This window comes from Chelmon rostratus, chromosome 11 (genome assembly GCF_017976325.1).
Source record: "Chelmon rostratus isolate fCheRos1 chromosome 11, fCheRos1.pri, whole genome shotgun sequence".
In the NCBI taxonomy this organism is placed as follows: Eukaryota; Metazoa; Chordata; class Actinopteri; order Chaetodontiformes; family Chaetodontidae; genus Chelmon; species Chelmon rostratus.
Window position 1 is genome coordinate 26,451,708 of NC_055668.1, and position 27,678 is coordinate 26,479,385.

The 27,678-nt window shown below is 46.8% G+C and overlaps 1 protein-coding gene across 2 annotated transcripts in view; it reads left to right on the top strand.

Moving 5' to 3' along the window:
* The window catches only part of LOC121614350 (spectrin beta chain, non-erythrocytic 1), a 97,626-nt gene that overhangs the window by 64,490 nt on the left and 5,458 nt on the right, over positions 1-27,678 (top strand). For both annotated transcript variants that reach the window (XM_041948169.1, XM_041948168.1), the window contains 31 exons: positions 1,057-1,174; positions 1,383-1,541; positions 2,499-2,594; positions 2,977-3,183; positions 3,379-3,532; positions 3,632-3,783; positions 4,028-4,246; positions 4,484-4,564; positions 4,858-5,064; positions 5,296-5,507; positions 5,937-6,074; positions 6,549-6,669; positions 7,034-7,249; positions 7,383-7,802; positions 8,752-8,954; positions 9,441-9,531; positions 9,641-9,787; positions 9,953-10,216; positions 12,361-12,585; positions 13,289-13,378; positions 14,552-14,830; positions 15,835-15,965; positions 16,101-16,305; positions 16,412-16,786; positions 16,900-16,986; positions 20,804-20,961; positions 21,389-21,527; positions 21,883-21,967; positions 22,050-22,246; positions 22,788-22,888; positions 23,049-23,103. In XM_041948169.1, coding sequence (XP_041804103.1) covers positions 1,057-1,174; positions 1,383-1,541; positions 2,499-2,594; positions 2,977-3,183; positions 3,379-3,532; positions 3,632-3,783; positions 4,028-4,246; positions 4,484-4,564; positions 4,858-5,064; positions 5,296-5,507; positions 5,937-6,074; positions 6,549-6,669; positions 7,034-7,249; positions 7,383-7,802; positions 8,752-8,954; positions 9,441-9,531; positions 9,641-9,787; positions 9,953-10,216; positions 12,361-12,585; positions 13,289-13,378; positions 14,552-14,830; positions 15,835-15,965; positions 16,101-16,305; positions 16,412-16,786; positions 16,900-16,986; positions 20,804-20,961; positions 21,389-21,527; positions 21,883-21,967; positions 22,050-22,246; positions 22,788-22,888; positions 23,049-23,103 — 5,332 coding nt within the window. The remainder of the gene's footprint in view (positions 1-1,056; positions 1,175-1,382; positions 1,542-2,498; positions 2,595-2,976; positions 3,184-3,378; positions 3,533-3,631; positions 3,784-4,027; positions 4,247-4,483; positions 4,565-4,857; positions 5,065-5,295; positions 5,508-5,936; positions 6,075-6,548; positions 6,670-7,033; positions 7,250-7,382; positions 7,803-8,751; positions 8,955-9,440; positions 9,532-9,640; positions 9,788-9,952; positions 10,217-12,360; positions 12,586-13,288; positions 13,379-14,551; positions 14,831-15,834; positions 15,966-16,100; positions 16,306-16,411; positions 16,787-16,899; positions 16,987-20,803; positions 20,962-21,388; positions 21,528-21,882; positions 21,968-22,049; positions 22,247-22,787; positions 22,889-23,048; positions 23,104-27,678) is intronic.

Here is a 27,678-nt window from a genome sequence, read left to right on the forward strand (position 1 = left end):
CTCTGCACACACGCCGCCTTCACGCCGTCCCCTCGTGTCTTCTGAAAGACACAACAAAGATTAGTTCGATTAGAGAGCTGCAAATATTAACATGTTAAAGACAAAAAGGTTTCAAAGTGTAACTCGTCATAATGTCGAACTCCCGATCAGACAGACAGGTTCCAGAGGAGTCACATGTTGGAACTATTTCTTGACAGACAGCAGTGTATCCATCCGCCCAGTCTTCCGTGCAGCTTCTACAGCTTTTATTTCTCAGTTTTTTCCTCTTTCCTGAGCTTTATTTCTCTTTTTTTATCACTTTAAACTTTTACTCCGGCAGGTTCGGTTCGTCTTCACTTCCTGTTTTTGTCTCCTGCTCTCATATTCTGTACGTTTAACTCCTGAAAGACCAAATGACAGGCAGCGAAGAGAAAACAGGGAACACACGCCGCGACCGCTCGAGTCCGCCTCTCACCGTAAACCAGATATTTCACAGTTTGTTGCTCGTCGGCCGCAGGAGGAAACAAACAACAGAACCAGCCGCGTCTGAATCTGAACACAAACCAGATGATTCTTCCTGGACTGAGTCACTTTGGAAAATGAAAACATGGCTTTTTGTAATTACGCCGTTGTTTTTGTTGGTTTTGGAGCGGACTTCGTCTCCGTGGCTAAACGAAGCGAGACGCGACTGTCTTCATCATCGTCACCCTGAAGCTTAAACAATAAAATGAGTTTTAAAAGATTTCACACAAAACATTCACAGACTTCGACTCAGTTTTAACAAATTCTCTCTGTCGATCCACTGAAACATGAAATGAGACGGGACAGTTTTTGCCTCCATGACTGTGAATCAAGAGTGGACACAAAAACGTGAACACTGAGGCAACAGCTATGAGCCGCTGTGAACTCTGTGCGGCTCAAAACGTGTAATTACCTGTTGCAGTTTCAGAATAAGCAGATATTTTGAAAAATCAGTGATGCAGGGTTGTATAACTAAATGATATACTGATGTAACGTGTGTATGTGTGTGTGTGTGTGTGTGTGTGTGTGTGTGTGTGCGTGTGTGCGTGTGTCCAGGTTCACAGAGAAGGGAAACCTGGAGGTTCTGCTGTTCACCATCCAGAGTAAGATGAGAGCCAACAACCAGAAGGTTTACACTCCTCGCGAGGGAAAGCTCATCTCCGACATCAACAAGGTGACCACACCTGCTGTGATGTCATCATTTACTGGAATTAGTCCTCATGTGCCTGTGATCTGCTATAGGAACGATGGTTTGTATATTCACCATTAAACTGTAGACTATAGTTAATTTAGACGTGTGTGTGCGTGTGTGTGTGCGTGTGTGTGTGTGTGTGTGTGTGTGTGTGTGTGTGTGTGTGTGCGTGTGTGTGTGTGTGCTGTAGGCGTGGGAGCGTCTGGAGAAGGCGGAGCACGAGCGGGAGCTGGCTCTGAGGACGGAGCTGATTCGTCAGGAGAAACTGGAGCAGCTCGCCAGACGCTTCGACCGTAAAGCCGCCATGAGGGAGACGTGGCTGAGCGAGAACCAGAGGCTGGTCTCCCAGGTAACACACACCTTGACCACGTCCTCCTGATTCACCAACACACAGCTTTAAGAAGGCACCGACAGCCAGTCTGTTCATTTATTCATGAAAGATTAATGAAATAATGTTCTGTCGCTATGTTCCTTCCCTCTCTCCTCTCCTTGTTTTCTCTCCTCTCTCCCCTCCTTGTTTCCTCTCCTCTCTCCTCTCCTTGTTTCCTCTCCTCTCTCCCCTCCTTGTTTTTCTCTCCTCTCTCCTCTCCTTGTTTCCTCTCCTCTCTCCCCTCCTTGTTTTTCTCTCCTCTCTCCTCTCCTTGTTTCCTCTCCTCTCTCCCCTCCTTGTTTCCTTTCCTCTCTCCTCTCCTTGTTTCCTTTTCTCTCTCCTCTCCTTGTTTCTTCTCCTCTCTCCTCTCCTTGTTTCCTTTCCTTTCTCCTCTCCTTGTTTCCTCTCCTCTCCCCTTCTTGTTTCCTCTCCTCTCTCCTCTCCTTGTTTCCTTTCCTCTCTCCTCTCCTTGTTTCCTCTCCTCTCCATGTTTCCTCTCCTCTCTCCCCTCCTTGTTTCATTTCCTCTCTCCCCTCCTTTTTTCCTTTCCTCTCTCCCCTCCTTGTTTCCTCTCCTCTCTCCTCTCCTTGTTTCCTCTCCTCTCTCCTCTCCTTGTTTTTCTCTCCTTGTTTTTCTCTCCTCTCTCCTCTCCTTGTTTTTCTCTCCTCTCTCCCCTCCTTGTTTTTCTCTCCTCTCTCCTCTCCTTGTTTCCTCTCCTCTCTCCTCTCCTTGTTTTTCTCTCCTCTCTCCCCTCCTTGTTTTTCTCTCCTCTCTCCTCTCCTTGTTTCCGCTCCTCTCTCCTCTCCTTGTTTCCTCTCCTCTCTCCTCTCCTTGTTTTTCTCTCCTCTCTCCCCTCCTTGTTTTTCTCTCCTCTCTCCTCTCCTTGTTTCCTCTCCTCTCTCCCCTCCTTGTTTCCTCTCCTCCTTCCTCCCACAGGATAACTTTGGATTTGACCTCCAGGCCGTCGAGGCTGCTACTAAGAAACATGAAGCCATAGAGACGGACATCGCAGCCTACGAGGAGCGAGTTCAGGTCAGTCCACCTTCATCGTGCGAGTTCTCGAGCTGAGAAGAGGCTGAAACACAGAGTTCGAATCAGATGCGTCCATTGATCAAAAAGGATGATCAGACTCATCCAAACCTTGATTGGATGGCTTTAAACCCTGACTGGAAGGGTCTTAACCATGATGAGACGAGCATTAACTTTAGTAGAATGAGTTAAATTAAATTGAATAAGTTAGTTGAGTAAATAAACTCGGTGGTCCGTCATTGAGTTTGAAATAAATAAATAGTTTTAAAAAGAATTTCACTTTTGGAAAACATTTAATCAATTTTTTAGTGTTTGAACCCCAAATCTGTCTTTGTTGTCCATTCATCCCTCCCTCCCCTCATCCTCCTTCTTCTCACTGCTGCAGGCGGTGGTTGCCGTGGCAAAGGAGCTGGAGGCGGAGAGTTACCATGACATCAAACGCATCACGGCCAGGAAGGACAACGTGATCCGGCTGTGGGAGTACCTGCTGGAGCTGCTGAAGGCCCGCAGGCACAGACTGGAGATGAACCTGGGCCTGCAGAGAGTCTTCCAGGAGATGCTCTACATCATGGACTGGATGGACGAGATGAAGGTACGACGGGCAACCAATCAGACGAGAGCTCGTCTGCAAAGCTCAGATTCTCAGTGTCGTTTAGTTGTTCAGTGATCAGATGTTTGATTGTGTTTGATGGAGGGAAGGTTCTTGTTAAAACAACGTTGTTAGATGGAAAGCTGCCAGATAATTAGCTTGTATCTGTGTTTTGACCTTTGACCTCTCTCCCTGCAGATGTTGCTGCTCTCTCAGGATTATGGGAAACACCTGCTGGGTGTGGAGGACCTGCTGCAGAAACACGCCCTGGTGGAGGCCGACATTGGCATCCAGGCCGACCGAGTCCGCAACGTCAACAGCAACGCGCAGAAGTTCGCCGATGACTTAGACGGTGAGACGGACGGACGGACTGACCGACAGAAATTCATGATAATTTCTCTCCTCCTTGCCTGACTCGGTCTTCCTCCGCTCTCCTCTTCCTCCTCCTCAGGTTACAAACCCTGTGATCCTCAGATCATCCGGGATCGGGTCGCTCACATGGACTTCTGCTACCAGGAGCTGAACCAGCTGGCGGCTGAGCGGCGAGCTCGGCTCGAGGAGTCGCGCCGCCTCTGGAAGTTCTTCTGGGAAATGGCTGAAGAGGTTATTTAATCAGGATTATCGATAGCTTTAGAATGCCTCGCTCGTTCTTTGTGCTCTTTCTCTGGATTTCACACACTGCTGATCAGACTTGAGTCAGATTTTATTATTTGCTTTGTCTTCTGCTGCCGGCTGTTGTTTCACCGGCTTCGCTCAGAGACTTTGACAGGTGTCGTCCTCACCTGAGTTCACCACTGACAGCCCGATGTTGTTGTGAGGCCTGAACGTGTCTGTGGTTGGTTTGCAGGAGGGTTGGATCAGGGAGAAGGAGCAGATCCTGTCCTCCGAGGATTATGGGAAGGATCTGACGGGAGCGTTGCGACTGCTGAGTCAGCACAAAGCCTTCGAAGACGAGATGAGCGGGCGAGCTGCCCACCTGCAGCAGACCATCAAGCAGGGCGAGGAGCTGGTGGCCAACAACCACTTTGGAGCTGACAAGATAAAAGAACGTATCCAGGACATCCAGGTACGCTGCACCTGCACCTGAGCCTCTGCTCGCATTACAGTCTGTGGTTTTTATTCTCCAGGTGAGATCATGGGGCCGTAAAACGTCGCACAGTGTCTTATATTCAACTTTCAGTTTCACTAACTGAGGAAAAACTCACTGTTTATGCAGATCTTTCCTCAAACATCCAGAGTCTTATTGCATCATTTCCTAACACCTTCCTTCCTTCCCTCCTCTCCTTCCCCCTCCCCTCTGCAGGAGCAGTGGGCGGCTCTGGAGCGTCTCTCTGCCGTCCGTAAAGCTCGTCTGCAGGAGGCCTGCAACCAGCACCAGTTCCAGGTGAGCACTCACACATATTGATATATCGATGCTGCTGCTTCGGTGCTTCTTCCAGCTCGTACAATTCAGCCCCTCTGAGTCATCTGACAGCCAGAAAGATTGATTTCCTGCTGTTTCCTGGTAAAAGAAAAGCAAAAAAACCCCTGAATTTATTTGTTTTCTGCTCAGACGACAAAAATAAATCCTGATAAGAACCAAATATCTGCAGGTTAAAAGCTGACACGTGGAAAAGAAACTATTCTTATTGTTGTCGCATGTTTGATTACGTTAAACTCGTCGTTCTCTCCCTGCAGGCCGACGCCGACGACATCGACACGTGGATGCTGGACGTGCTGCGGATCGTCTCCAGCGTGGACGTCGGCCACGACGAGTTCTCCACTCAGGCTCTGGTGAAGAAGCACAAGGACGTGGCCGAGGAGATCGGCAGCTACCGGCCCGTCATCGACGCTCTGCACGAGCAGTCTCGCACGCTGCCGCCCGAGAAGACCAACTCCGAGGAGGTAAGACACCGCGAACACAACGCCGACCCCAGCCGAGTCTGACAGAAGAGCAGGGAAGAGTTCTGGATCTGAGGAGGATCCCTGGATCTCAAAATGAACCCGTCAGAAACTAAAGGGGCTTTAAAAGTCACTATTTATTTATGTGTGAAGGATTTAGGCTGTGTGTGGATTATGTCCGTCTTTGGGTTTTAGTCTCTCTGCGGTCTCTGATGATCTTGGTTGTGTCTGCAGGTTCAGAGCAGGCTGGCGGGCATCGAGGAGCGCTACAAGGAGGTGGTGGAGCTGACGCGGCTCAGGAAGCAGGCGCTGCAGGACGCTCTGGCTCTCTACAAGATGCTGAGCGAAGCAAACGCCTGCGAGGTGTGGATCGACGAGAAGGAGCAGTGGCTCAACAGCATGGAGATCCCCGAGAAACTGGAGGACCTGGAAGTGGTCCAGCACCGGTGAGAACCAGACCGCAGGGTGGGGTCAAACAGCTGTCAGTCAGCTGTTTGGGTTTGCTGCTCGCCGCCATCTTTAATAATGTTGTGTAACATGAAGTGCCTCAAAGTCAGATGACATGACGAGTAAACCAGGCAAACAACGAAAAAGAGAGGCATTGCTTGTGATAGGCCGCCTCATCTGTCAATCAATCAAGTGTGTGTGTGTCTGTGTGTGTGTCTGTGTGTGTGTGTGTGTGTATGTGCGTGTTACTGAACAGCAGCAGTAGACCGCTGAGTAGAAAAGCTGTTTATTGAACATTTTAGTTTTTTTGTCTTTCCAACACGTCACCATGGCGATATCATCAGATGACGTATTAATGCCGGCGTATGAAGCGCCATGGTGACTCTCTGGTTTGATGTTTTCCTCATCGCTCATGTCTCTCCGTCCAGCTTCGAGAGTCTAGAGCCGGAGATGAACAACCAGGCGTCCCGGGTTGCCGTGGTGAACCAGGTTGCCAGGCAACTGATCCACAGCGGACATCCCAGTGAGAAGGAGATTAAAGCCCAGCAGGACAAACTCAACACCAGGTAACCCAACTGGGATGAAACCAGCTCTGAACTGGGATTATCAGGCCATTCACAGAGATATTAACCATTTAATTGATCTTTTACTCGTTAATAAACTGCAATTAAAGGGAACTTTGACATCTTATTGGGACTTCATGCTTGATTTAACTTGGGTTAAATGTGAGCTAAATGTGGATTAACAGGGGAAATAAACCTGGATAGGAAGGAAAATTAAGAAGATAAATAATTCGATACTACTGGTGTTTTAAGAGAACGTAAACTGGAATTAATCTAACAAATAATTGAGATTAAAAATGGAAAACTGTGATTGTTTGATATTTAAACTGGTCTTTAACAGGTAATAACTGATCAAGAAACCTCAAGAGATCTGAATTTATTATCAAGCTGACCGAACTGATAAACTGATCAGGAAAATACAGATTTTTATTTTTATTGTTGCTGATGGCGTCTCTGTCCGGCCGTCTGTCCGTCCAGGTGGAGCCAGTTCAGAGATCTGGTGGACCAGAAGAAAGACAGTCTGAACTCGGCTCTTGGCGTCCAGAACTACCACCTGGAGTGCAACGAGACCAAGTCCTGGATCAAAGAGAAGACCAAGGTACAGGCAGACCGAAAACTGTTTGTTCCCACAGCACTTGAATCCACCACAGGTGTCAGACTGTGGAGAGGTGAGGCGGAGACACTGTGTGAGGACAGATGCATGCAGGTGTCCCGGATTCAGAGAAGTTAGGTGTTGCAGTGACAAACTCCATCATGAACAAACTCCATTGAACCTGAAGAGATCTCAGGAAAAGAAGACTCTCCTAATAACTGCAAAACCTGCCTGAGAATCTTCATGTTTTTAAGTTTTCTTCAGTATCACAGTGATCCAGTGACAGTTGTCAGGCAGGATGGTTCTTGTGGACATGGAGTTGCTGCACTGCGTCCAACCCTCCCCTCCCTCGCTCTGTGTCCCGCTTCAGGTGATCGAGTCGACCCAGGAGCTGGGGAACGACCTGGCCGGCGTCATGGCTCTGCAGAGGAAGCTGACGGGGATGGAGCGCGACCTGGCCGCCATCGAGGACAAGCTCGGCGACCTGGGAAAAGAGGCGGACCGCTTGGGCTCAGAACACCCGGAGCAGTCTGAGGCCATCAAGGGTCGTCTGGCTGAGATCACCGGCGTCTGGGATGAGATGAAGGTATGATAATATGTGTGTTACCAACTTCCCCCGAGGCCTGGTTTAAATTCACCCGGCGAGATGAGAGTTTGTCATTTAATCCGTCAAAGGTTTGCAGACTGTAATGAATGACCCCTCTGTTTTCTGTCTGCAGAACACCATGAAGAACCGGGAGGAGTCGCTGGGCGAGGCCAGCAAGCTGCAGCAGTTCCTGCGCGAACTGGACGACTTCCAGTCGTGGCTGTCGCGGACGCAGACGGCCATCGCCTCCGAGGACATGCCCAACACGCTGGCCGAGGCCGAGAAGCTGCTGGCCCAGCACGAGGGCATCAAGAACGAGATCCGCAACTACGAGGAGGACTACCAGAAGATGCGGGACATGGGCGAGATGGTGACGCAGGGCCAGACGGACGCGCAGTACATGTTCCTGCGGCAGCGGCTGCAGGCGCTCGACACCGGCTGGAACGAGCTGCACAAGATGTGGGAGAACCGGCAGAACCTGCTGTCCCAGTCTCACGCTTACCAGCTGTTCCTCAGGGACACCAAGCAGGCCGAGGCCTTCCTCAACAACCAGGTGAGCCTGTGATGTCATCGCACCTGCGGTTTAAGCTGTGGTCTGAACCCCAGACTGCAGAGAAACATGTCTGTCGGGTCTGAGGTGCCACCTGTTCATTCTGAAGCACAAACACATGTCTGATGAGCCCTTTAGTCAAACCCAAACCTCTTCCTGGGAACATTTTAATGAACTATTGACAGCTAACGTTTTGAGGAAAAACTGTATTGACTTTGATTATATTGAACTCTATGGGAAAACCACTGAGTCCCTCTTCCTGTGTGAGCCAGCAGACTCAGTTAGAGACTGAAAACTTTGAGACTTTCTTTCCTCTCAGACACAGAGGAGAGACGAGTGAGTGAGTTCATGTTGTTGTCATGTGATCTGAACACAGAGTGAACTGTTCTGTCATTAGTGATGCTGACACACACACACACACACACACACACACACACACACACACACAGAGTGATCAGCAGATAAAGCTCACTGGGCGTTCGTCCAGTCCAGTATCATGTGGTTTCTGGCAGATCTCTCACACACACTGTTCCTGTGACAGGGTGCACACCACCCCTCACCCAGTGCATGCTGGGATAGGCTCCAGCCCGACATGTACAGGATAAGCAGTTAGTTGATTAATCGACATAATCAAGGAGAATTTCCTGCTTTTCTTTCACATTGTTAACTGAATCAAGTCACAGTGCACTCTGGGAAAGTGCAATGGATGTATTCAGATGTCTTTTCTGTCCTCTTCCTCTTCTCCTTCCATCGTTCAGACTGGAGGACTTTTCACTGTGAAGAGGCTGCCACCAAGTGGTAGAAGGCCCTTATTACAGCAGCATATCCACACACAGTATAATGGCTCTCTGTGTGTTTTTTAATGTCCTGTCCTGATCAGCAGGACAAAGAAAATCACAACCTGCTTGTTTCTTGTCTCACCTGTCGTCTCCTGTGTGTGTTTGTGTGTCAGGAGTACGTCCTGGCTCACACGGAGATGCCCACCACTCTGGAGGGCGCGGAGGCCGCCATCAAGAAGCAGGAGGACTTCATGACCACCATGGACGCCAACGAGGAGAAGATCAGCAGCGTGGTCGACACCGGCCGCCGCCTGGTTGCCGACGGCAACATCAACGCCGAGCGCATCCAGGAGAAGGTGGACTCCATTGACCAGAGGTGACCGACGTGCTGTCACTGAGTGTTAATCACTGAGGTTCATTTGAGCCTCAGAGTGAGAAAATCAATCAATGATAATTAATTTACGTTTTCAGTAACCAAACATTGAAACATTTGCCCGATTCTCTACATTTTAGCCAATGAGAACTGTGCGTTTCTTGATTCCTCGCCAAGTGCGAGTTTGTGATGACTGATGAGAGCAGTTTCTTATTATTTTTGACTTTATACATGACAGATTCATTGATAATGAAGGTAATTGTTAGTAGCATGCATGTTTGGGACATTTCAAAACTGAAATTATTCCCTGGATCAAACTAAACCGCTGACACTGAGCAAGTTCCTGTAACGCCGCCTGCAGCAGATCAGCTGCTCAGTGACTCAGACTTAAAAAATAGCTTTTATTATGTCCACAAGTCTGAAACTACTCTAAACCTGCAGGGTAAAACTGCCCACTCCAATTAAAACACACTGATTTTTGTGCTCCAGGCACAAGAAGAACCGAGCAGCTGCCAGCGACCTGCTGATGAGACTGAAGGACAACAGAGACCTGCAGAAGTTCCTGCAGGACTGCCAGGAGGTGAACCACACAGACGTAGCTGCAGGAACGCGGTGGAGCGTCCGCCGCTGAGCACATGTTGGTGTTTGTGGTTTGTGGTTCAGGTCATTTGCTGTTTGTGTGTCCTCAGCTGTCCCTGTGGATCAATGAGAAGATGCTGACGGCTCAGGACATGTCGTATGACGAGGCCAGAAACCTCCACAGCAAGTGGCTCAAACACCAGGCCTTCATGGCCGAGCTGCAGTCCAACAAGGAGTGGCTGGACAAGATCGACAAGGTGGGCCGGAGGGAAGGACTCCTGTATTCTCTACTTATGATATGAGTTTATCTCAGCGTAAAAAAACTCTCCAGCAGTGTGCTCAGATGTGATCATCGTAGCAGCAGACTTCCTGTTTCATTAGCCAATCAGAACTGAGTATGGAAAACGAATGCTGTGTTTCAGGACGGGCAGGCGCTGATGGCAGAGAAACCGGAGACGGAGGCCATGGTCAAAGAGAAGCTGGCGTCTCTGAGGACGATGTGGGAGGACCTGGAGTCCACCACCCAGACCAAGGCCAAGTGTCTGTTTGACGCCAACAAGGCGGAGCTGTTCACCCAGAGCTGCGCCGACCTGGACAAGTGGCTGGCCAGCCTGGAGGGACAGCTGCAGTCCGACGACTACGGCAAAGACCTGACCTCCGTCAACATCCTGCTCAAGAAACAGCAGGTGAGGAGGTTTCTGCTCCGTTTGAGCTCTCTGTTCCTGACTGTCCTCGTTCATTCATCACGAACTGCGAACTTCCTGTGAAAGCTTTCAGTTTCTCTTCCACTGAGCTTCAGAGTGGAGCCGATTAAGCTTTAGCTGATGTAGCTGAAGTTTATCCTTTAGAAATATGACTTTTGTAGCAGGTTTTTCTGAAAGGACACTTTTTATTGGTCTGCAGCCGTCTTCCAAAAGCTACAAACCTTTTTTAGTCTTTCGTGTTTGTTGTTTGTCGTCAGCGAGGAAACGCTGCAGGAAACATTCAGGACGTTTCTTCACTCAGACTGTCGGATGATTGTGGTGAAATCTGCTTCACGCATTCAGATTCCCCTCAGGATCAACCGCAATAACTTTGGTGATCCTCTGACTTTTCATCTAGCGCCATCATCAGGTCAACATGTTAATGCTATTCATTAATTTGGCTAATAACCAAATACCAGATAGACTGTGTGCTGAGTGCTAATTAGAACATGTTAGCATGCTAACATGCTAAACTAACACGGTAGACGTGGTAAACATTATACCTGCTAAAGATCAGCATCATGCCTGTTAGCTTGCTGATGTTAGCCTTTAGCGGTACAGTATTTCCAGCTCGGCTCTCGACTGTAGACTCTTCGTCTTTGGGACATTTTGCTCAGAATTCAGCCTGTCAGGCTCGTCTCCAAACGAGCCTCAGAAGTCACATGATTACTCTGAGGCGTTCGTTAAGGCCCGCGGGTGTGACATCAGATTATTTCGTGGACAGTGATTGGTCAAAGTTGAACGCGTCCTGCTGTTTGACTGATTTTAATTAGCGCTAATTTTTGTGATCCAAAGCCGTTAAATTCCTGAAGAGAATCTATTCAGGAAATTTACTATTTTTACACTCCTGCAGGGAGAGAGAGTCTAACCGCCCTTTACATAATTCATCCACTGGTGTGGGCGCGTGCACACACACACACACACACACACACACACACACACACACACACACACTCACAGCAGTTATGTAATCTTTCATTTGATGTGTTACGAGGCAGCACTGAGTCTGAGAAATGTTCACTGTGTGTGTGTGTGTGTGTGTGTGTCCACCAGTGACAGAACAGGAGAGTCTGAAGGATGATGTTGGTATTTTCAGTCTATTAGAGCAGCTTCTCTCTTCAGATCTGAGCTGTAATATCCTTTGTGTGTGTGTGTGTGTGTGTATGTGTGTGTGTGTGTGTGTATGTGTGTGCGTGTGTGTGTGTGTGTGTGTGTTAGCGTGTGTGTGAGGGAGAGAGATGAAGTGTTAGAGGGAGATCATTAGGAGAGTGTTTGATTTGTTAAGCAGAGAGAGAAGTGAATCCTCTTCTCCTCCTCCTCCTCCTCTGCTCCAGTTTTAAACCAGACTCCACCTGATTTTTGGGGTTTTTTACTGTTTCTCTGAAGCTGTTTCAGGCTGTTGTTTCACTGTCTGGCTGCTGGAGATGATCTGCACTCTGAATTTTATTTCAGACCTTTTCATTTTTCATATCAGTGAGGTTGACGCAGGTTTTTTCTGGGCTGCACAAGAGGATGAGACGAGGCCTCTGAAACATCTTTTATCCTGTAAATGCTGCTTTTTGTATTTATGGGACTAATTGAGAGACTCTTCTGTTGCAATTAAATTTAATTTCTTTTCATTTCATGAGTTTAATTTTCAGCTCGTTTGATTTATTTTTTATTATTTTTTAATTGAATTCATTTTATTTTATTTTCATATTTAATTTTGCTCATTTCTGGAAAAAAAACTTCACTAAAGGTCCGCTTACTAGCTTCTCCTGTAGCTTTCAGGTGCATCTCACTGCCTTCTCCAGCAGATAGAGTTTGCACAGTTGTCAAGGAGAAAGCTCAGCCAATATAATCTGACATCTGAGCACTCTATCCAGTGAGGAAGATCATGAGTTGTGGTTGAAAGCTCTGGAAATGACCAGTAAGTGACCTGGGCTAAAGATGTCTTTTTAATTTTACCCCCGAGGTCACTCATACATCATGTTATTTCACACGTTTATTTCGTGTATGTTTCGTGTGTTATATGAACTCAGGACATTTAACTCCTTGATTCACATTTTTGAACATTTCTTTAAAACCTGTAACCTGTCCTCCTGCAGATCCTGGAGAGCCAGGTGGAGGTGCGTCAGAAGGAGGTGGAGGAGCTGCGGAGCCAGTCGCAGGCCCTCAGTCAGGAGGGGAAAGGCTCTGAGGAGGTGGACGGCCAGAGGATCAGCGTGGAGCACAAGTTCCAGTTCCTCCAGGCGCCGCTGATGAAGAGACGAGACAACCTCATGGCCTCCCGCGAGATCCACCAGTTCAACAGGGACGTGGAGGACGAGATCGTAAGTAGAGCGTCTCCGACAGTCCGGGTGCGGCGCTGGGGCGCTGACCTTTAACCCCACTGACGCAGGAACATGACACAGTGTTTTATCGTCGACCTCAGTGGTGACCTGGGTGAGACGGACGGCTAAAAGAGTCGACCTGAAACACACAGAATTAACTTCCATTTATGAAAAGCTGAAACAGGAACTGGTGCTGTTAGCGCAGGAAGCAGAGCCGAGCTGCAGCAGCAGCAGTGGGCGGTTTACCGGTCCTGGTACCAGCAGTGAAACTTCTTGTAGTATCACTAATAGTAGTGATGATTGTTGTCACAGTAGCAGCAGGATTAGTAGCATTAGAGTTAGAGAATTAGTTGGCACTAATAGTAGAAGTAGCAATATTAATCATAGTTGTAGCAGCAGAAGTATTGCAAGTAGCAGTATTTGAAGTACTTGTAGAGGAGTGGCTGCAGTACTGGTGGCAACAGTGAAAGTAGTACTTTGAGTACCAGCAGCCACAAATACTGCACTGTTAGTGCAGCAGCAGTAGTGTTAGTAGTACTGTTTCTTCCTCATTAGTAGCAGCAGTGATGAAGAACTGGGTCACAGTGATCATGTCAAAACCTCACTGCACCACAAACAGATGATATAACCCGTCTGTCTGTCTCTCTGCCTGCCTGTCTGTCTGTCTGTCTGTCTCTCTGCCTGTCTCTCTGCCTGTCTCCAGCTCTGGGTTGAGGAGAGGATGGCTCTGGCCACATCAACTGACCACGGACACAACCTACAGACTGTACAGCTGCTCATCAAGAAGAACCAGGTACACTCAGGCACATCTTTACCAGGTGACATGAAAGAGAAGGACAACAATTCACTGAATACGCAGAAAAACATCCTGACAAATCAATCCATTGATCCATAATCTCACCTGATTAAATCAACTACCAATGTAGTCAATGTAGTGGTTGAATTTTAAAGTAGCAGTAGTTGAATTTTAAAGTTGCAGTAGTTGAATTTTAGAGTTGCAGTAGTTGCACTTTAAAGTTGCAGTAGTTGAACTTTAAAGTTGCAATAGTTGAATTTTAAAGTTGCAGTTGCAGTAGTTGAACTTTAAAGTTGCAGTAGTTGAATTTTAAAGTTGCAGTAGTTGAACTTTAAAGTTGCAGTAGTTGAATTTGAAAGAAGCAGTAGTTGAATTTTAAAGTTGCAGTAGTTGAATTTTAGTTGCAGTTGTTGAAGTGAAAGTTGCAGTAGTTGAACCTGAAAGTTGCAGTTGTTGAATTTGAAAGTTGCAGTAGTTGAACTTTAAAGTTGCAGTAGATGAATTTGAAAGTTGCGGTAGTTGAATTTTAAAGTTGCAGGAGTTGAATTGAAAGTTGCAGTAGTTGAACTTTAAAGTTGCAGTTGTTGAATTTGAAAGTTGCAGTAGTTGAACTTTAAAGTTGCAGTAGATGAATTTGAAAGTTGCAGTAGTTGAATAGAAAGTTGCAGTAGTTGAATAGAAAGTTGCAGTAGTTGAATAGAAAGTTGCAGTAGTTGAATTGAAAGTTGCAGTAGTTGAATTTTAGAGTTGCAGTAGTTGAACTTTAAAGTTGCAGTTGTTGAATTTGAAAGTTGCAGTAGTTGAACTTTAAAGTTGCAGTAGTTAAACTTTAAAGTTGCAGTAGTTGAATTTTCAAGTTGCAGTAGTTGAACTTTAAAGTTGCAGTAGTTGAATTTTAGAGTTGCAGTAGTTGAACTTTAAAGTTGCAGTAGTTGAATTTTAAAGTTGCAGTAGTTGAACTTTAAAGTTGCAGTAGTTGAATTTTAAAGTTGCAGTAGTTGAACTTTAAAGTTGCAGTAGTTGAATTTTAAAGTTGCAGTAGTTAAATTTGAAAGAAGCAGTAGTTGAACTTTAAAGTTGCAGTAGTTGAACTTTAAAGTTGCAGTAGTTGAATTTTAGTTGCAGTTGCCCCCCTTCTTAAACCCTCTATGTGACCTTTGACCCTCACAGACCCTGCAGAAGGAGATCCAGGGCCATCAGCCGCGCTATGACGACATCTTCGAGCGCAGCCAGCACGTCCTGAAGAGCGACAGCCCGACGGCCGAGCTGATTCGCCAGCGGCTCGCCGAGCTCCAGTCGCTGTGGGAACAGATCAGGAAGGAGACGGAAAAGCGTCACTCCCGCCTCAGCGAGGCCCACGAAGCTCAGCAGTACTACTTCGACGCCGCAGAGGCCGAGGCCTGGATGAGCGAACAGGAGCTCTACATGATGTCGGAGGAGAAGGCCAAGGTGAGGTCAGGGGTCAGGGGTCAGAGTAAAGATACGTTAGGGTCCGAGTTACAGAACACCGCCACCTGCAGGGAGGGCTGAGTATGACGGCACACCTGATCGCCAACGTTTGCCACATTTACTGTGTATTTACTGACGACAGCGAGACAATCTTAAGGATAAAACATCAAAAAAGAGGGGAGGAGGATTCAAGTCAAGTCGGCAGAATAGAAACAGCGGGAACGTTATTCACCATTATTCCAAGATGGCTTCCACAGGTTACCAGTAAACCAGTTAGCTGGATAAGTTAGCTGCATTATAGAGTTAAATCTTTGTGCTGGTTCATTGATCAGTGAAAGAAAAAACATACAGTCAGTCAGTGTCTCCTGCAGTTTGAATATTTATTGATTGATTATTGATTGAGATGCATTAAACAGTGACGAAGGCTTTGCAGCTAATAAGATACCGAATCTGAAGTTCTTTTCACCAGGAGTATAAATTCTACAGGCTAACATCCTGTTGTAAAAAAAAACTTCCTGTTTTTTTGTTTCAGTGTCAGTTCCTCAGTTTCAGTTTCAGTAGTTTGCTGTTGATGTCGGACTGTTTGTTTCTGCTGAAACTCTGCTGCTCAGTAAACAATCAATAAACAATCAATACTCTGATTACAGACTCTGAACTGTCTCGAGCTGGTTTCAGCTGTTTTCTCTGATCTGAGAGGTTTTCAGTGTTTTTGCTCCTGAGAAACCGTTTTACTTCTTCATGTCACAAATAAACTTACAGCCTTTAAATCAGGTCTAATTTCAACGGATTAACAGTGAAGTCTTCCTCCTTTTGTTTCAGTTATTCTTCCTCTGTGCCACTTTCTGTTCGTCCATCTCTCCGTCTCTCTGCTTTATGTTTTCCCGTCTCTCTCTCCGGCTCTCTGCCTTTTCTTTCCACTCCAGTTTCTCTTTCTCGCCTCTTCGCTGGTTGTCAGATTCACCCTGAACTGAAAATAACAGCAGGATTCTGCGTTTGTCTCTCAGGACGAGCAGAGCTCAGTGGCCATGCTGAAGAAGCATCAGATCCTGGAGCAGGCGGTGGAGGATTACGCCGACACCGTCCACCAGCTGTCCAGCACCAGCCGGGGCCTGGTGGCCGCCGGACACCCTGACAGGTGAGACGTGGGACAGGACGAGGACTGTGTTCTCTCCTTTGAAGAAGAGGAGGTGTAAAGGAAGTGCAGGAGGAGGTTAAAGGGAGAAGAAAGACGATAACAGACCATGATTCCTGATTTTCTGTCCCCGTGCAGCGAGCGTATCGGCATGCGTCAGTCTCAGGTGGACAAGCTGTACGCCGGCCTGAAGGACCTGTCGGAGGAGCGTCGGGGGAAGCTGGACGAGCGCTTCCGTCTCTTCCAGCTCAACCGGGAGGTGGACGACCTGGAGCAGTGGATCGCTGAGAGGGAGGTGGTGGCCGGATCCCACGAGCTGGGCCAGGACTACGAGCACGTCACCGTTAGTACAGCACGCAGTCTGATAACGACTGATGATCTTCTCTTCTTCTTCTGCCTCGTTAGCGTGTGTGTCGTCATCGTCGATGCTAACTCTTCTCCTTCTTCAGATGCTGCAGGAGCGTTTCAGAGAATTCGCCCGTGACACCGGGAACATCGGCCAGGAGCGCGTGGATGCAGTCAACCGGCAGGCGGATGAGCTGATCAACACCGGCCACGGCGACGCTGCCACCATCGCAGAGTGGAAGGACGGCCTGAACGAGGCCTGGGCCGATCTGCTGGAGCTCATCGACACCCGGACGCAGATCCTCGCGGCCTCCTACGAACTCCACAAGTTCTACCACGACGCCAAGGAGATCCTCAACCGCATCCTGGACAAACACAAGAAGCTCCCGGAGGAGCTGGGCCGCGACCAGAACACGGTGGAGACCCTGCAGAGGATGCACACCACCTTCGAACACGACATCCAGGCGCTGGGAACACAGGTACGGGCTCCGTGAAGGTCGGCAGCCAGGCCGGATGATGTGATGCTACCTGCACGTGGGCAGAGCTTTCACACGATCCGCCTGAACCTCTTCCTCCTTGTCTCGGTCTTCAGGTGCGGCAGCTCCAGGAGGACGCGGTTCGCCTGCAGTCTGCGTACGCCGGAGACAAAGCTGACGACATTCAGAAGAGAGAAGGCGAGGTGAGCTTCAGTGTCCGCGGCGGTGAAACAGAAACCGCATCAGGACGGGCTTCAGTTTACTTTCAATTCAACCTGAGTCTCAGTGTCTTTGCTGCGAGAACCTGAGCCGTAAAAACTGAAGATTTATCATCACAGACAGTTTAATATATTTATTCCTATTTCTCTAACAGGTAAACATATAAAACCTCCTTCTCTTGGTTGAATTGAAATGAACTGGACCCAGCCCTGATGTCAATGAAGTCCCTGTAACAGGCTCTGTTCCTCATGCATGCTGCACTGCTGCTGCACTAACCTGCACTGTTCGGCCCCTGAAAGGACCAGTTCGGATATTAAATGTTAAAACAGTCCAGAGATTCGGGGTCGGGTCCGTTTCCCAGAGGGAAGAATGTGAATAACAAACATAATAAGTTTGAGCGAGGTTGGTAAAAGACGTTCTTCAGATCGTACGACCAGCTGTAGATTAGAAACGCTTAGTAACCTCGTACAGGGCATGGTCAAAATGCACAAAGTCTCCTCGCTGATGGTTCAGTACGCAGAGGGAGCGTCAGGATGCCCAGAAGGAACCAGGTTCTCTGGTGTGGAGGTGATTAAAGGTAAATATCTCAGTCGAGCAGTGACAGTTCACCGATGAGATTATTAAACTGTAGTGGAACAGTTGAGCCGAGCTGAGGATGTTTCATCTTTGAGCTTTTCCAACCTTTGTTCTGAGGTGAACTTTCAGCATATTTTCATACTGTAGAGAAATGATTTGGCTCGTTTCCACCCAAAAGCACTAAAGTCCTCCAGGATGGTTCCTCGTATCAGGGAGTGAAACTTGTTATCTTGCAGGTTGAATAATAAATGAACGAGGTGTTCATGAGTCTGTAGTTCAATGATTCCTTTCACTGATTTTTTTTCCTTTGAAGGTTTTTAACGTCAAGTCAAAAGAAACTTTGGATTTAAAGTCATATTTTCTGAGATGGTTGAAGGAGCAGTCCGACGTTTTGGGAGCTCTTTTTGTCCTCAGTCACATCAGAAAATATGATTTTGCATCCATCGTCCGGAGCGTAATTAGCCTAGCTTAGCACAAAGACTGGAAGCAGGGAGAAACAGCTAGCCTAGCTGCATTTAAAGTGTTAAGAAGAGATTTAGAACAACAAAATACGTCCTGTAGATGAATCAAGTGCACAGCAGCTGCACTGTTTGTGATTCATTGGCCAGCTTGTTCCTCTGCAGCCGTGGTTTATAGTGACGACCGACCAGAGACTTTCTTTAACGTCTGAACGTTATCGTCACCCTCACCAAACTCCACCGGCATCAGAAACACAAGCAGCCAATCACAGACGTGTCCCTTACGTTTCTGAGGAGGCTCTGCAGCGTGGCGTCAGAGCCGACCCTGCAGCTCCTGTAGGTGTCAGTGTTGCACCTGAGCGTATACATCCAGCTCAAATGTGACGATGACTCTAACAGGTTTAATTAATGACAGCGTTACCACGGCGAGCAGGACGTGCAGCCCTGCTGTGATGACGGGATTTCTGAGATGCAGCAGATTTAATGATGTTCACAAACCAAACGTTTCTGTTTCTGTCCTTTTAGTTTGTCTCCGTCCACCCCTTCAAACGCTGCTTTGCACCATAAAATATTCTGATTCTGCAAACTCGGGACTCATCAGAAAATCTACATGTGAAAGAGTTTTAGAGGATTTCCTCTTCAGTAGCAGCGTGACCTGCAGCTTCTTGACTGTTGATCATTTGAAGCTCTGAGTGTTTTTGATTGCGTTGTGTTTTGACCATTCCCTGTATGTCCATTTCCCTGCATATCCTCCCTGTCCACCCAGAAGAGAAAGGGAGAGGTGAGACTCCGTTTACCAAAAACATCGGCTTTGCATCAGTGTTCATTTTGGCTGCAGTTTTAGACTTTCTTTCAATACTTCGACTAAAATGTTGATTAATTTTAGCAACATTTTAGTCATTTTCATGCAGTTTAGTTGTGGTTGAGTCTTTAGTCTCGGACCTGGTGATTTATAAATACCTGTAGGGTTTGTTTTCTATCTGTCTTAAATCGCTGTGTGGGTGGATGTTTGCACAGAACTCAACACAAACTCAGTTTTTCTGATTGACAGCTGATCCAATGCTGCATGAGCACCAACAGTGTGCTAACTCCACCCACCTGGTCCTCTGAGGAGTTTAAAACAAACACTACTGGTAGTTTGCAGATAGTTCGGGTCTGGTCAGTCAGTGAAAATGAAAACCTAAAATTTAGCGTGCAGCTCAAATCAACTTAAGATGCATCAATCAATCAATTGTTCCTCTTCACATTTGCTTAAATGTAGTCGCTTGTTAGCTGGCAAAGTATCACTGCTTGCAGTCCTCTGCAGCCATGTTTCCATCAACTCTGTTAACACTGTCTCACTGTCAGATGGACTGTGGACCCGCAGTCAAACGCAGACATTCGTTCTGCAGACACTTGTAGCTGAAACAAACGACAGACAGACAGACTTCATGGCTTCATGTGGAGGAATGTGTCTTTATTTCTTCTTCACCCTCAAACCAAACAGGGTGTTTTTTTATTCTGTGACTGTTGGCAGTTTGTTTCAGCTGCACATGTCTGCGTTAGTTTCAGAAGTTTCAGTTGACAGTAAACTCGTTAAGACACGTCAGATGACAGAAAAGATGAAGCCACTGTTGCATGAACATGAAGAGCTGAAGCTTTAACATCTGGCTGGATTTCAGCACCGAGAGCCAGAAGTTAACTTTAATACTGAGATAAATTCATTCTCAGAATTATTTCTGTTACAGGTCTTGATCTTAGTCTGACGAACCTCCGGAGGCCCTGTGGAGGTCTTCATCAGTTCTGCAGCAGTGGCTGTTTGGTGTGAATTGATCGGATGAGGTTAAATATTAGCTTGTGAGTGATGAACCGATCAGTTCAGCCAGTGTTAGGACGTAGCTCGTCGCTGGCTAACCATCGTATCTGTGCTAATAATCTCCACTGTCTGGTTGTCAACCTCACCTGCTCCCGTAGATAGTAGAAGCTAGCATTAGCATACTGTGGCTGCTGGGTATTTAGCGTTCTAACGGTTAGCTGATGTTAGTGGATCTGACTCTTTGGCAGTAATAATACTGCTCACTCTGCCTGGAAGCATCACTGAGCGGATCTTCACGTTCTGGACAACGAGCAGCTTCAGCCGGCGGTTATTCTGACTCGCAGTCTCTGTGTCTGAATCCTTAAAGTAAAAAAAAGTCCTGAAACGATTAACGATCTGCAGAACCTGCTGGTACAAATTCAGTTATTTTAATTCTCAGGCTCTAAATAAACGTGGAGCCGCTCACCAGTTTATCAGTTACTGTTGAATCCTGGCGCTGATGAAAGCATCCACCTGGTCCCGGCACTGCAGGCGTTTACCTGTGCCAACAGGTGGTCTGAGCCGCCGCCCACTGAAGACGTGGAGGGCTGGTGAGAAAAGAATAATCCTCTCATCACAGAGATGAGGGAGAGATCATCTCCTCAGAATAAACACGCTGACATGTTGGCCTGCCTTTGCCTTCTCAGTCTGAATGCCTTTTTCTTATTTGCTTTATTTCTTTATTTCCCCGGCTGCCCCCCCTCCCCCCGGCACCCTGGACCCTGCAATAGATCAGTGTCCCCCCAGTCCTGAATGTGATCGCTGCCCCTCAGACGGTCTCTTAAACAGACAGTTGTCATAAAGCGGCCAGCTGTTTGTAGGCTGCTCTTCATGAATCAGGTTCAAACAGTGCTGACCTGTGTGTTAGAGGAGTCCAGCATCTGGTCTGTGCGGTCCTGAACTCTGCTGCCCATCATCTCGCCCCCCCCCCAGGTCCTCGAGGCCTGGAAGAGCCTGCTGGAGGCAGCGGAGGGCCGCCGGGTGAAGCTGGTCGACACCGGAGACAAGTTCCGCTTCTTCAGCATGGTGCGTGACCTGATGCTGTGGATGGAGGACGTCATCCGCCTGATCGAGGCCCAGGAGAATCCCAGGTGAGGACACACACCTGGAGCAGAGGTCACCTGCAGGCGTCTGTCCCGCTGTCGCTGCTCTCTGACGAGTCGAGTGATGGAAACAGAAACTTCCTTCAGCTCCCAGCTGACGTTTCTGCCTCTGAGTCGCACTTAAATTTATATTATAAGCATCATTTTAGAATTGAACCAATCATTGAATTCTGAAAATCTGATCAGAATATGAGCTCAGTCAGTTCTGTTTCATTAAAGATCTGAATCCAGATCATTTTTCAGTTTTCTTTGCAGTAAATGTGGTTTATTTAATTGTTTTCGTGATGAATTAATTCATTAATTGACTGTTTGATTCAAACCTTCAGCTTCGTCTGAAGTGACCACCTGATGTGTTTGAGGTTCAGGGTTTCCTCTGGTTCCACGCCGCTGACGTGGTTTGTTGGTGTGTTTTCAGGGACGTGTCGTCGGTGGAGCTGCTGATGAACAACCACCAGGGCATCAAGGCGGAGATCGACGCCCGCAACGACAGCTTCACCGCCTGCATCGAGCTGGGCAAAGCCCTGCTGGCCAGGAAGCACTACGCTTCAGAGGAGGTGGAGACGCCGTCACGTGATCAATAACAGCAGATCCGTTTAGTTGAAGGCCTTAAAAGCTGAACAGATACTTTGTTAAATGAGTCCTTCATTTTAAACTTCATCCAGTGTCAGGTCATTTCAGGTTCCAGATGTTCCTCAGCTGTGTTCAGTCAGAAATGAGCTGTTTTCATCACGTTTGAATATTTAGTGTCGACCTCAAACCTCTGACGGCGACCTCAGCTGTTAAACATCGGTTTTGTTCTCTCCGTGGTTTTTAAGAGATGTGAAATGGTGAAAGTCTTCTTTTAAAGTCTTCTATCGATGAACGAGTCTCAATCAGAAAATTAAAGATTAAAATGTTTTCTCCCCTCAGATTAAAGAAAAGTTGTTACAGTTGACGGACAAGAGGAAAGACATGATTGACAAGTGGGAGGACAGATGGGAGTGGCTTAGACTGGGTAAGGCGTCTCATCCGATCACAGAACGGCTATGAACAGAATTAGCTGATGGGTCCGGTTTAACGTGGACGTGTGTGTTCAGTCCTGGAGGTGCACCAGTTCTCCCGGGACGCGGGCGTGGCCGAGGCGTGGCTGCTGGGTCAGGAGCCCTACCTGTCCAGCAGGGAGATCGGCCAGAACGTGGACGAGGTGGAGAAGCTCATCAAACGGCACGAGGCCTTCGAGAAGTCGGCCGCCACCTGGGAGGAACGCTTCGCCGCTCTGGAGAGGCTGACCACGGTGAGACGGCAGTCGATGATTAATGTGATGTTGCTGTCGGACAACCGAGAATCCCACAGAACAAAGAAGAGCCGAAAGACTCTGAGGTGGCGACAAAAAGCCTTTCCAAGCTGTGATGGTTGACTACCTGCTGACCAAACTGTTGCTTTGGGCCCTTTTACAGTTTTATTATTTTAAAACTGTAAAATCTGGAAATAATTAAGCATCTCGCTTGAAATATTAATAATAATAACTGTCCTGGTTAGTGTGCCAAAATATTCTAATAAGATCTGATGACATGATGATCTGCTGATCTTCATTCAGCGTGAAGTTAGTCTGAGTTTTACTCTTCGTTTAGTTCGTTCTGGTCTCAGATTTAAGGCTGCGGTTCAGCGTTGGACCATCAGGACTCGTTCGACGCTCGTATGTGCAGCTCAACAGTGAATCTGTGTGTGCAAAGGTTTTAGCATGAGGCTCAATGTGTGTGTGTGTGTGTGTGTGTGTGTGTGTGTGTGTGTGTGTGTGTGTGTGTGTGTGTGTTTGTGTGTGTGTGTGTGTCCAGATGGAGTTATTGGAAGTGAGAAGAGCGCAAGAGGAAGAAGAGAAGAAGAGACAACCCCCGCCCACTGAGGCTCAGCCGGGCGACGCTGCAGCTCAGCACAGGTCGGCCCGTTCGTCTGCTTTTTATTGATCGCCTTGAACGCCTCTCAGGAGAAACTTCCAGCCGTTTGATTCAGTTGTTGTCTCTTTGGACGCCGTGTGTTTGCGTGAGTGTGAGCTCCAGGTGTGTGTTGAACTCGTTGTGTACTTTGTGTGTTTGCAGGGAGGGTGAGCCGCTGTCCCAGAACGGGCTGCCGTCCGATCAGGAGTCTCCCAGGGTTAGTTACCGCTCGCCAGCCTACCAGAAATACAGCAGCACCCTGCAGAGCCGCAGGCCCGCCGCCGCGCCCTGACACACACACACACACACACAGCATTAACCTTTGACCTCACACAGAAACACCACACACTCTGTTGTTAATCGTGTGTTAGCAACAGTAGCATTCCTCTTACGTATCATTAGTCTTCAGTGTTTATTGTTTGCTTCTTCTTCCTGATCAATGATTATTTTCTTTGTGTAGTTTAACTCTAACGGTGTCACATGCCTAATTTAATCTTTGTTTTGAGATATTAGTATAAATACTTTTAACAAAATGAGATCTTCATCTGTGAGAGTCTTCGAAATAACCGCTAAGGGAACAGGGAGCAGTGGGCCTGATGGGAAACGTAGTCTTTATCTGGAGACGCTCAAACAATGAGAGAACAGCCTCAACACGGCCTCATTAGTTTATACTGAACCAAAAGTCCACCTGGATCCTCCTCTTCAGGACTCGGTGGGTGTTTTGGAGGATGATGATGATCCCTGCTGCTCCTGCAGGACTCGGAGAAGAGAGGGAAGAAATCAAACTGTGGATGCGCTGTCTAAAGGGACTGTACACTGATGTCTTTGCATGGAGCAAATCCTAAATTTAGCCAAAACACGGGGGCTTAGGTGGAGAAACAACACAGCAGCAGTCTGAAGCTGCTTCCAGCCGCCTGCTTCAGGCTTGAAGATGTTCTGAAACGTGTGAAAACAAACTGAGACTGAGCAGCAACAGAGGTCACTGAACAGAGGATGCAGGTGGACACAGATTCATTCAGTTTAGCTCTGGTTCTGGTTCTGGTTCTGCTGAAGCTGAAGGAGAAACTTCCCACAGAGAGAGAGCTGTGAGGAAGATGATGGTTTCATCTTCTCCTCTTCCAAACTTCCCAAACATTCCTGAATTAGATCAATGAAAGAAATGAGAGACACGATGGATCGCAGTGAAATGATCACTGTGCTGTGAACTGATGTTCTGTACACACACACACACACACACACACACACACACACACACACACACACAGCTGTGTTTCTGTCCACTCCTCCCTTCATCCTTCTTCCCCTCCTCCCTTCTCTCCTCTGTCTCTCTCAGCTCGACGCTCCTGTCATCCTCTCCCCTCAGCTCTTAATGTTTCTGCTAGTTTACGTCATCATTTATAAACTCACCTTCTGGAACGTGAACACCTGAGAGGGTCACCAACACGACGCACAGCCCTCGCGCTAAAATCAGGTGTTAAAACCACAAACAATCTCCTGCAAATATGTTGATCGGTTATAGTTTTATGGGCGTTTTTAGATATTTTTTCCTGAATGTAAATTGGGGCGTCATCAGCATAATAGATATTTAGTAATAAAACTCAACATAAAACGACTAATAGTCGCCAAATATGAATCATGCATTCATCAATTATAGCAAGAATCATCAAAAATATGCTGTCATATCCTCTCAAATTATTCTGATAAGTTATGTCTTACTCTTATTGTCTTAAAATAAAGGATTTTAAGCTGCTTTAAGTTTAGCTTGATCATGAACATTTTCACAATCAGATTTATTTAGAGTCACATTTCAAAATGTTTCTCATAAGATGAAAATTAATTCCAGAAAATACTTGAACATTCTCTGAGTGGACAACCTGTTTGATGAAAGTTACGTAACAAATGAAGTCAGACTGAATCTACCTGCCCCAAGTGTGTCTCCATCCCACAAACTCCCCATCGTCATGTTCATAGAGAGCCGCGTGTGTTCCATGTTCTACATCACGTTCTATGTAAAGAACCAATCAGTTAACAGCACACGTTTCTTCATGTGACCCAGCTGTGTGTGATTCTCAGAGTAAACAGTTTCTTTTCCGGAAATTACCGAAAAATTGTGAGAAAACTGTTTTGAGTTTACAGTTTTGAATTTCACGTCAAGGTAATAATCATATGATTTATTATTGTTTTCTTGACACTGCTGTTAAAAAGACACTAAAAATGGCTGTTTGCTGTAAATATATTCGACTCATCTGCTCTCACAGAGAATCAGACCCAGCATTAAGAAACAGCCGGTCCTCTCACTCGTGTGACGTTAGCTCATGTAGCTCATCAGTTTGTCATTTCATCTCATTGTTGTACGTTTAAAAATAATATTCCAGATGTTCTTCCTGTTCTTACACATCATCAGTCGACATACCGACTGTGTGTGAAGTCGTTCCACAGCTTCATTCATTTCCTCAGTGTTTCTGTATGATCGCTGTTGTCAGTCTGTTGTTTTCATGGTTCTCTTCATGGATTTTGTTGCATGTCCATCCAGCTCCTCAGTCGTTCCCTCACTAACACACATTCCCCAATAAACCCAGTCAGAACCAGTCGCTGCTGTCAGAGCTGGTGTGTCCGTCCATGTGTGACTTCTCTCCACGTACAGCGTTACTCTCCATGTTTTCTTCCTGTTGTTGCCGCATGCTGTCACCATCGTTAGCGTTTCAGAGTTTTCTGCCAATGTTGTTTTTTCTTCATTTCATGTTCTTCATCGATTTCCATCCTGGGGCTGGCGACAATATTTAAAAACACGTACGACCACGATTCCAAAGACAAACATAAAAAAACACAGTGTGATGACCTGCTGAGCCTTTCTGACGAAGCTCAGCTGAAGGCTCAGTGGTTCACTTCAGGAAACACAGTCTGACTGGAAACGACTGATTCTGGTTTTATTTCTGTTTCACACTCAGTTCAGACTTCTTTGGAATCGGGGTTGAACGTAACCTGTTTTGCATCGTAGATCCATAATTTAAAAACGACAGGACGGTTCAGACAATGATCGGATATTAAAAATATAACATTTCTACTTGTTACAGTCAAGTTAAGCTGAGCAGACACTGAGCGGTTTCAATAATCTCAGAACTCGCATTAAGTCACACGACACATTTTAACCCTCCTGCATGGCGAGAAGCTGCGACCACAGATCAGCTGACCTGTTGGTTTTGTCCAGTGACCGTTCCAATAAAGTTTTTTTAAAGCGCCACTTTGCACCATTCTGCTTTGAATGGAAGCAAAGAAGATTAAAAAATATGGAGCTCAGCTCAGCTTCATGTCGCAGACCACATTTAAAATACAAACACGCTCACTGCAGCAAACAGCAAACACAGTTTCACACCTGACAGAAATCAGGTGGTCTGAAATCTAAATCACTGATCGTTCAGGCAATTGATCAGCCAGCGTGACCTCAAACTGCACGTCAGACAACAACCCATCCTGCAGGAATTTGGTCAAATTGATGTGCAACCAATCAGGTCTGTTCAGTTTTACTTAAAAGTCAAGTCCTTATGAGGTCATATTCAAGGCAGTGGAAACATGGTTGTGTTAGTTGAAATGTTACGTACAGAAGCAGCACTTTATATCTTTCATGTTTGATAGTTTAGTACAATTAAAATAACCAGATACTGCTGTAAAATTCAACTTTCTTTGACGGGATTTTAAGTAGCACGTCCTAAAGATAAACCCATCGTCTGTAGGAACATCCTGCAGAAGCTAATCTGATCCGTTCTCAGCTCAAAGTTTCAAACCACAGCCGCTGTCCGGATGTATTTTGCAGTATTTCAATAAGAAAATATTCGGTAGTTGGTCGAAAGCTTGTCAAGAATGCTTGATCAGCTTCTAGACGTGGTCCAGTCCTACATCACATTGCAGTACGACTTCTCAGGACTGGTCCAACTCTTATCAAGCTCAAAACTGGTCCAGTGTTTGACGAGCTTCACTAAAAACGTCTCCAACCTTCATTCGCTGTCAGGGAAAGTTCGTAGACTTTGTCCAACCCTTGTCGACCTTTAAGACCTTTACGCTTTCCGGATCCGTTGAGCCCTGAAGGCTCCCAATAAACGCTCGCGCGACGGGTGCAGCTCTCGCCAAGCTCTAAATTAAAGCTCCCAGGATTGGTCCAGCTCTTGCAGCCCTTCCGTTAAAGCTTCCAGGATTGGTCCGGCCTCTCAAAAAGAGCTTCCGCCATTCGTCCAGCCCTCGACGAGCTCAGTAACAGGGTAATAAGCATCCAGTTGGAGTGGGTGTGGTGTGGAAAAATAAAATCTGTTTTGATACTAGGCCAATCGCATTCTCCCCTCACCAATAATGATGCTCAGCAATAAGTTCCAAGCAATTCTGTGGATAATTGTTTGAGATTGTGTTTGTTGTTCTTCCCGTCTGCTGGCGTCTGCCCGTCCTCGTCTTTCTTCATACTGTCCGCCGTGTTGTGTGTTCTGGAGTGGTGTTGTGATTTGTGATGCATGTCCTAAAGCCTGTGATCAGTGCATGAGCAGACCGCGTTACCTTCCCTGTGCTCCTAATGCAGACGTTTTTCTAATCACACAATTAAACGCTAAAGAAGCAAAAGCTAAACAATGCATCAAAGAGGCTGTTTAAGGTCCAGTTTAGTGGCTAAGATTAGCTTGATGTCGTTGTTTGGTTCAGACGTACGAACTCGAGTCAGAAACGAGACGAACTTCATGAAACACGACAAGAGCAGAAGTTCAGGGTCACAACTTTAAAACCTGGAATCTTTTTTACTCCAGACATTATCTGG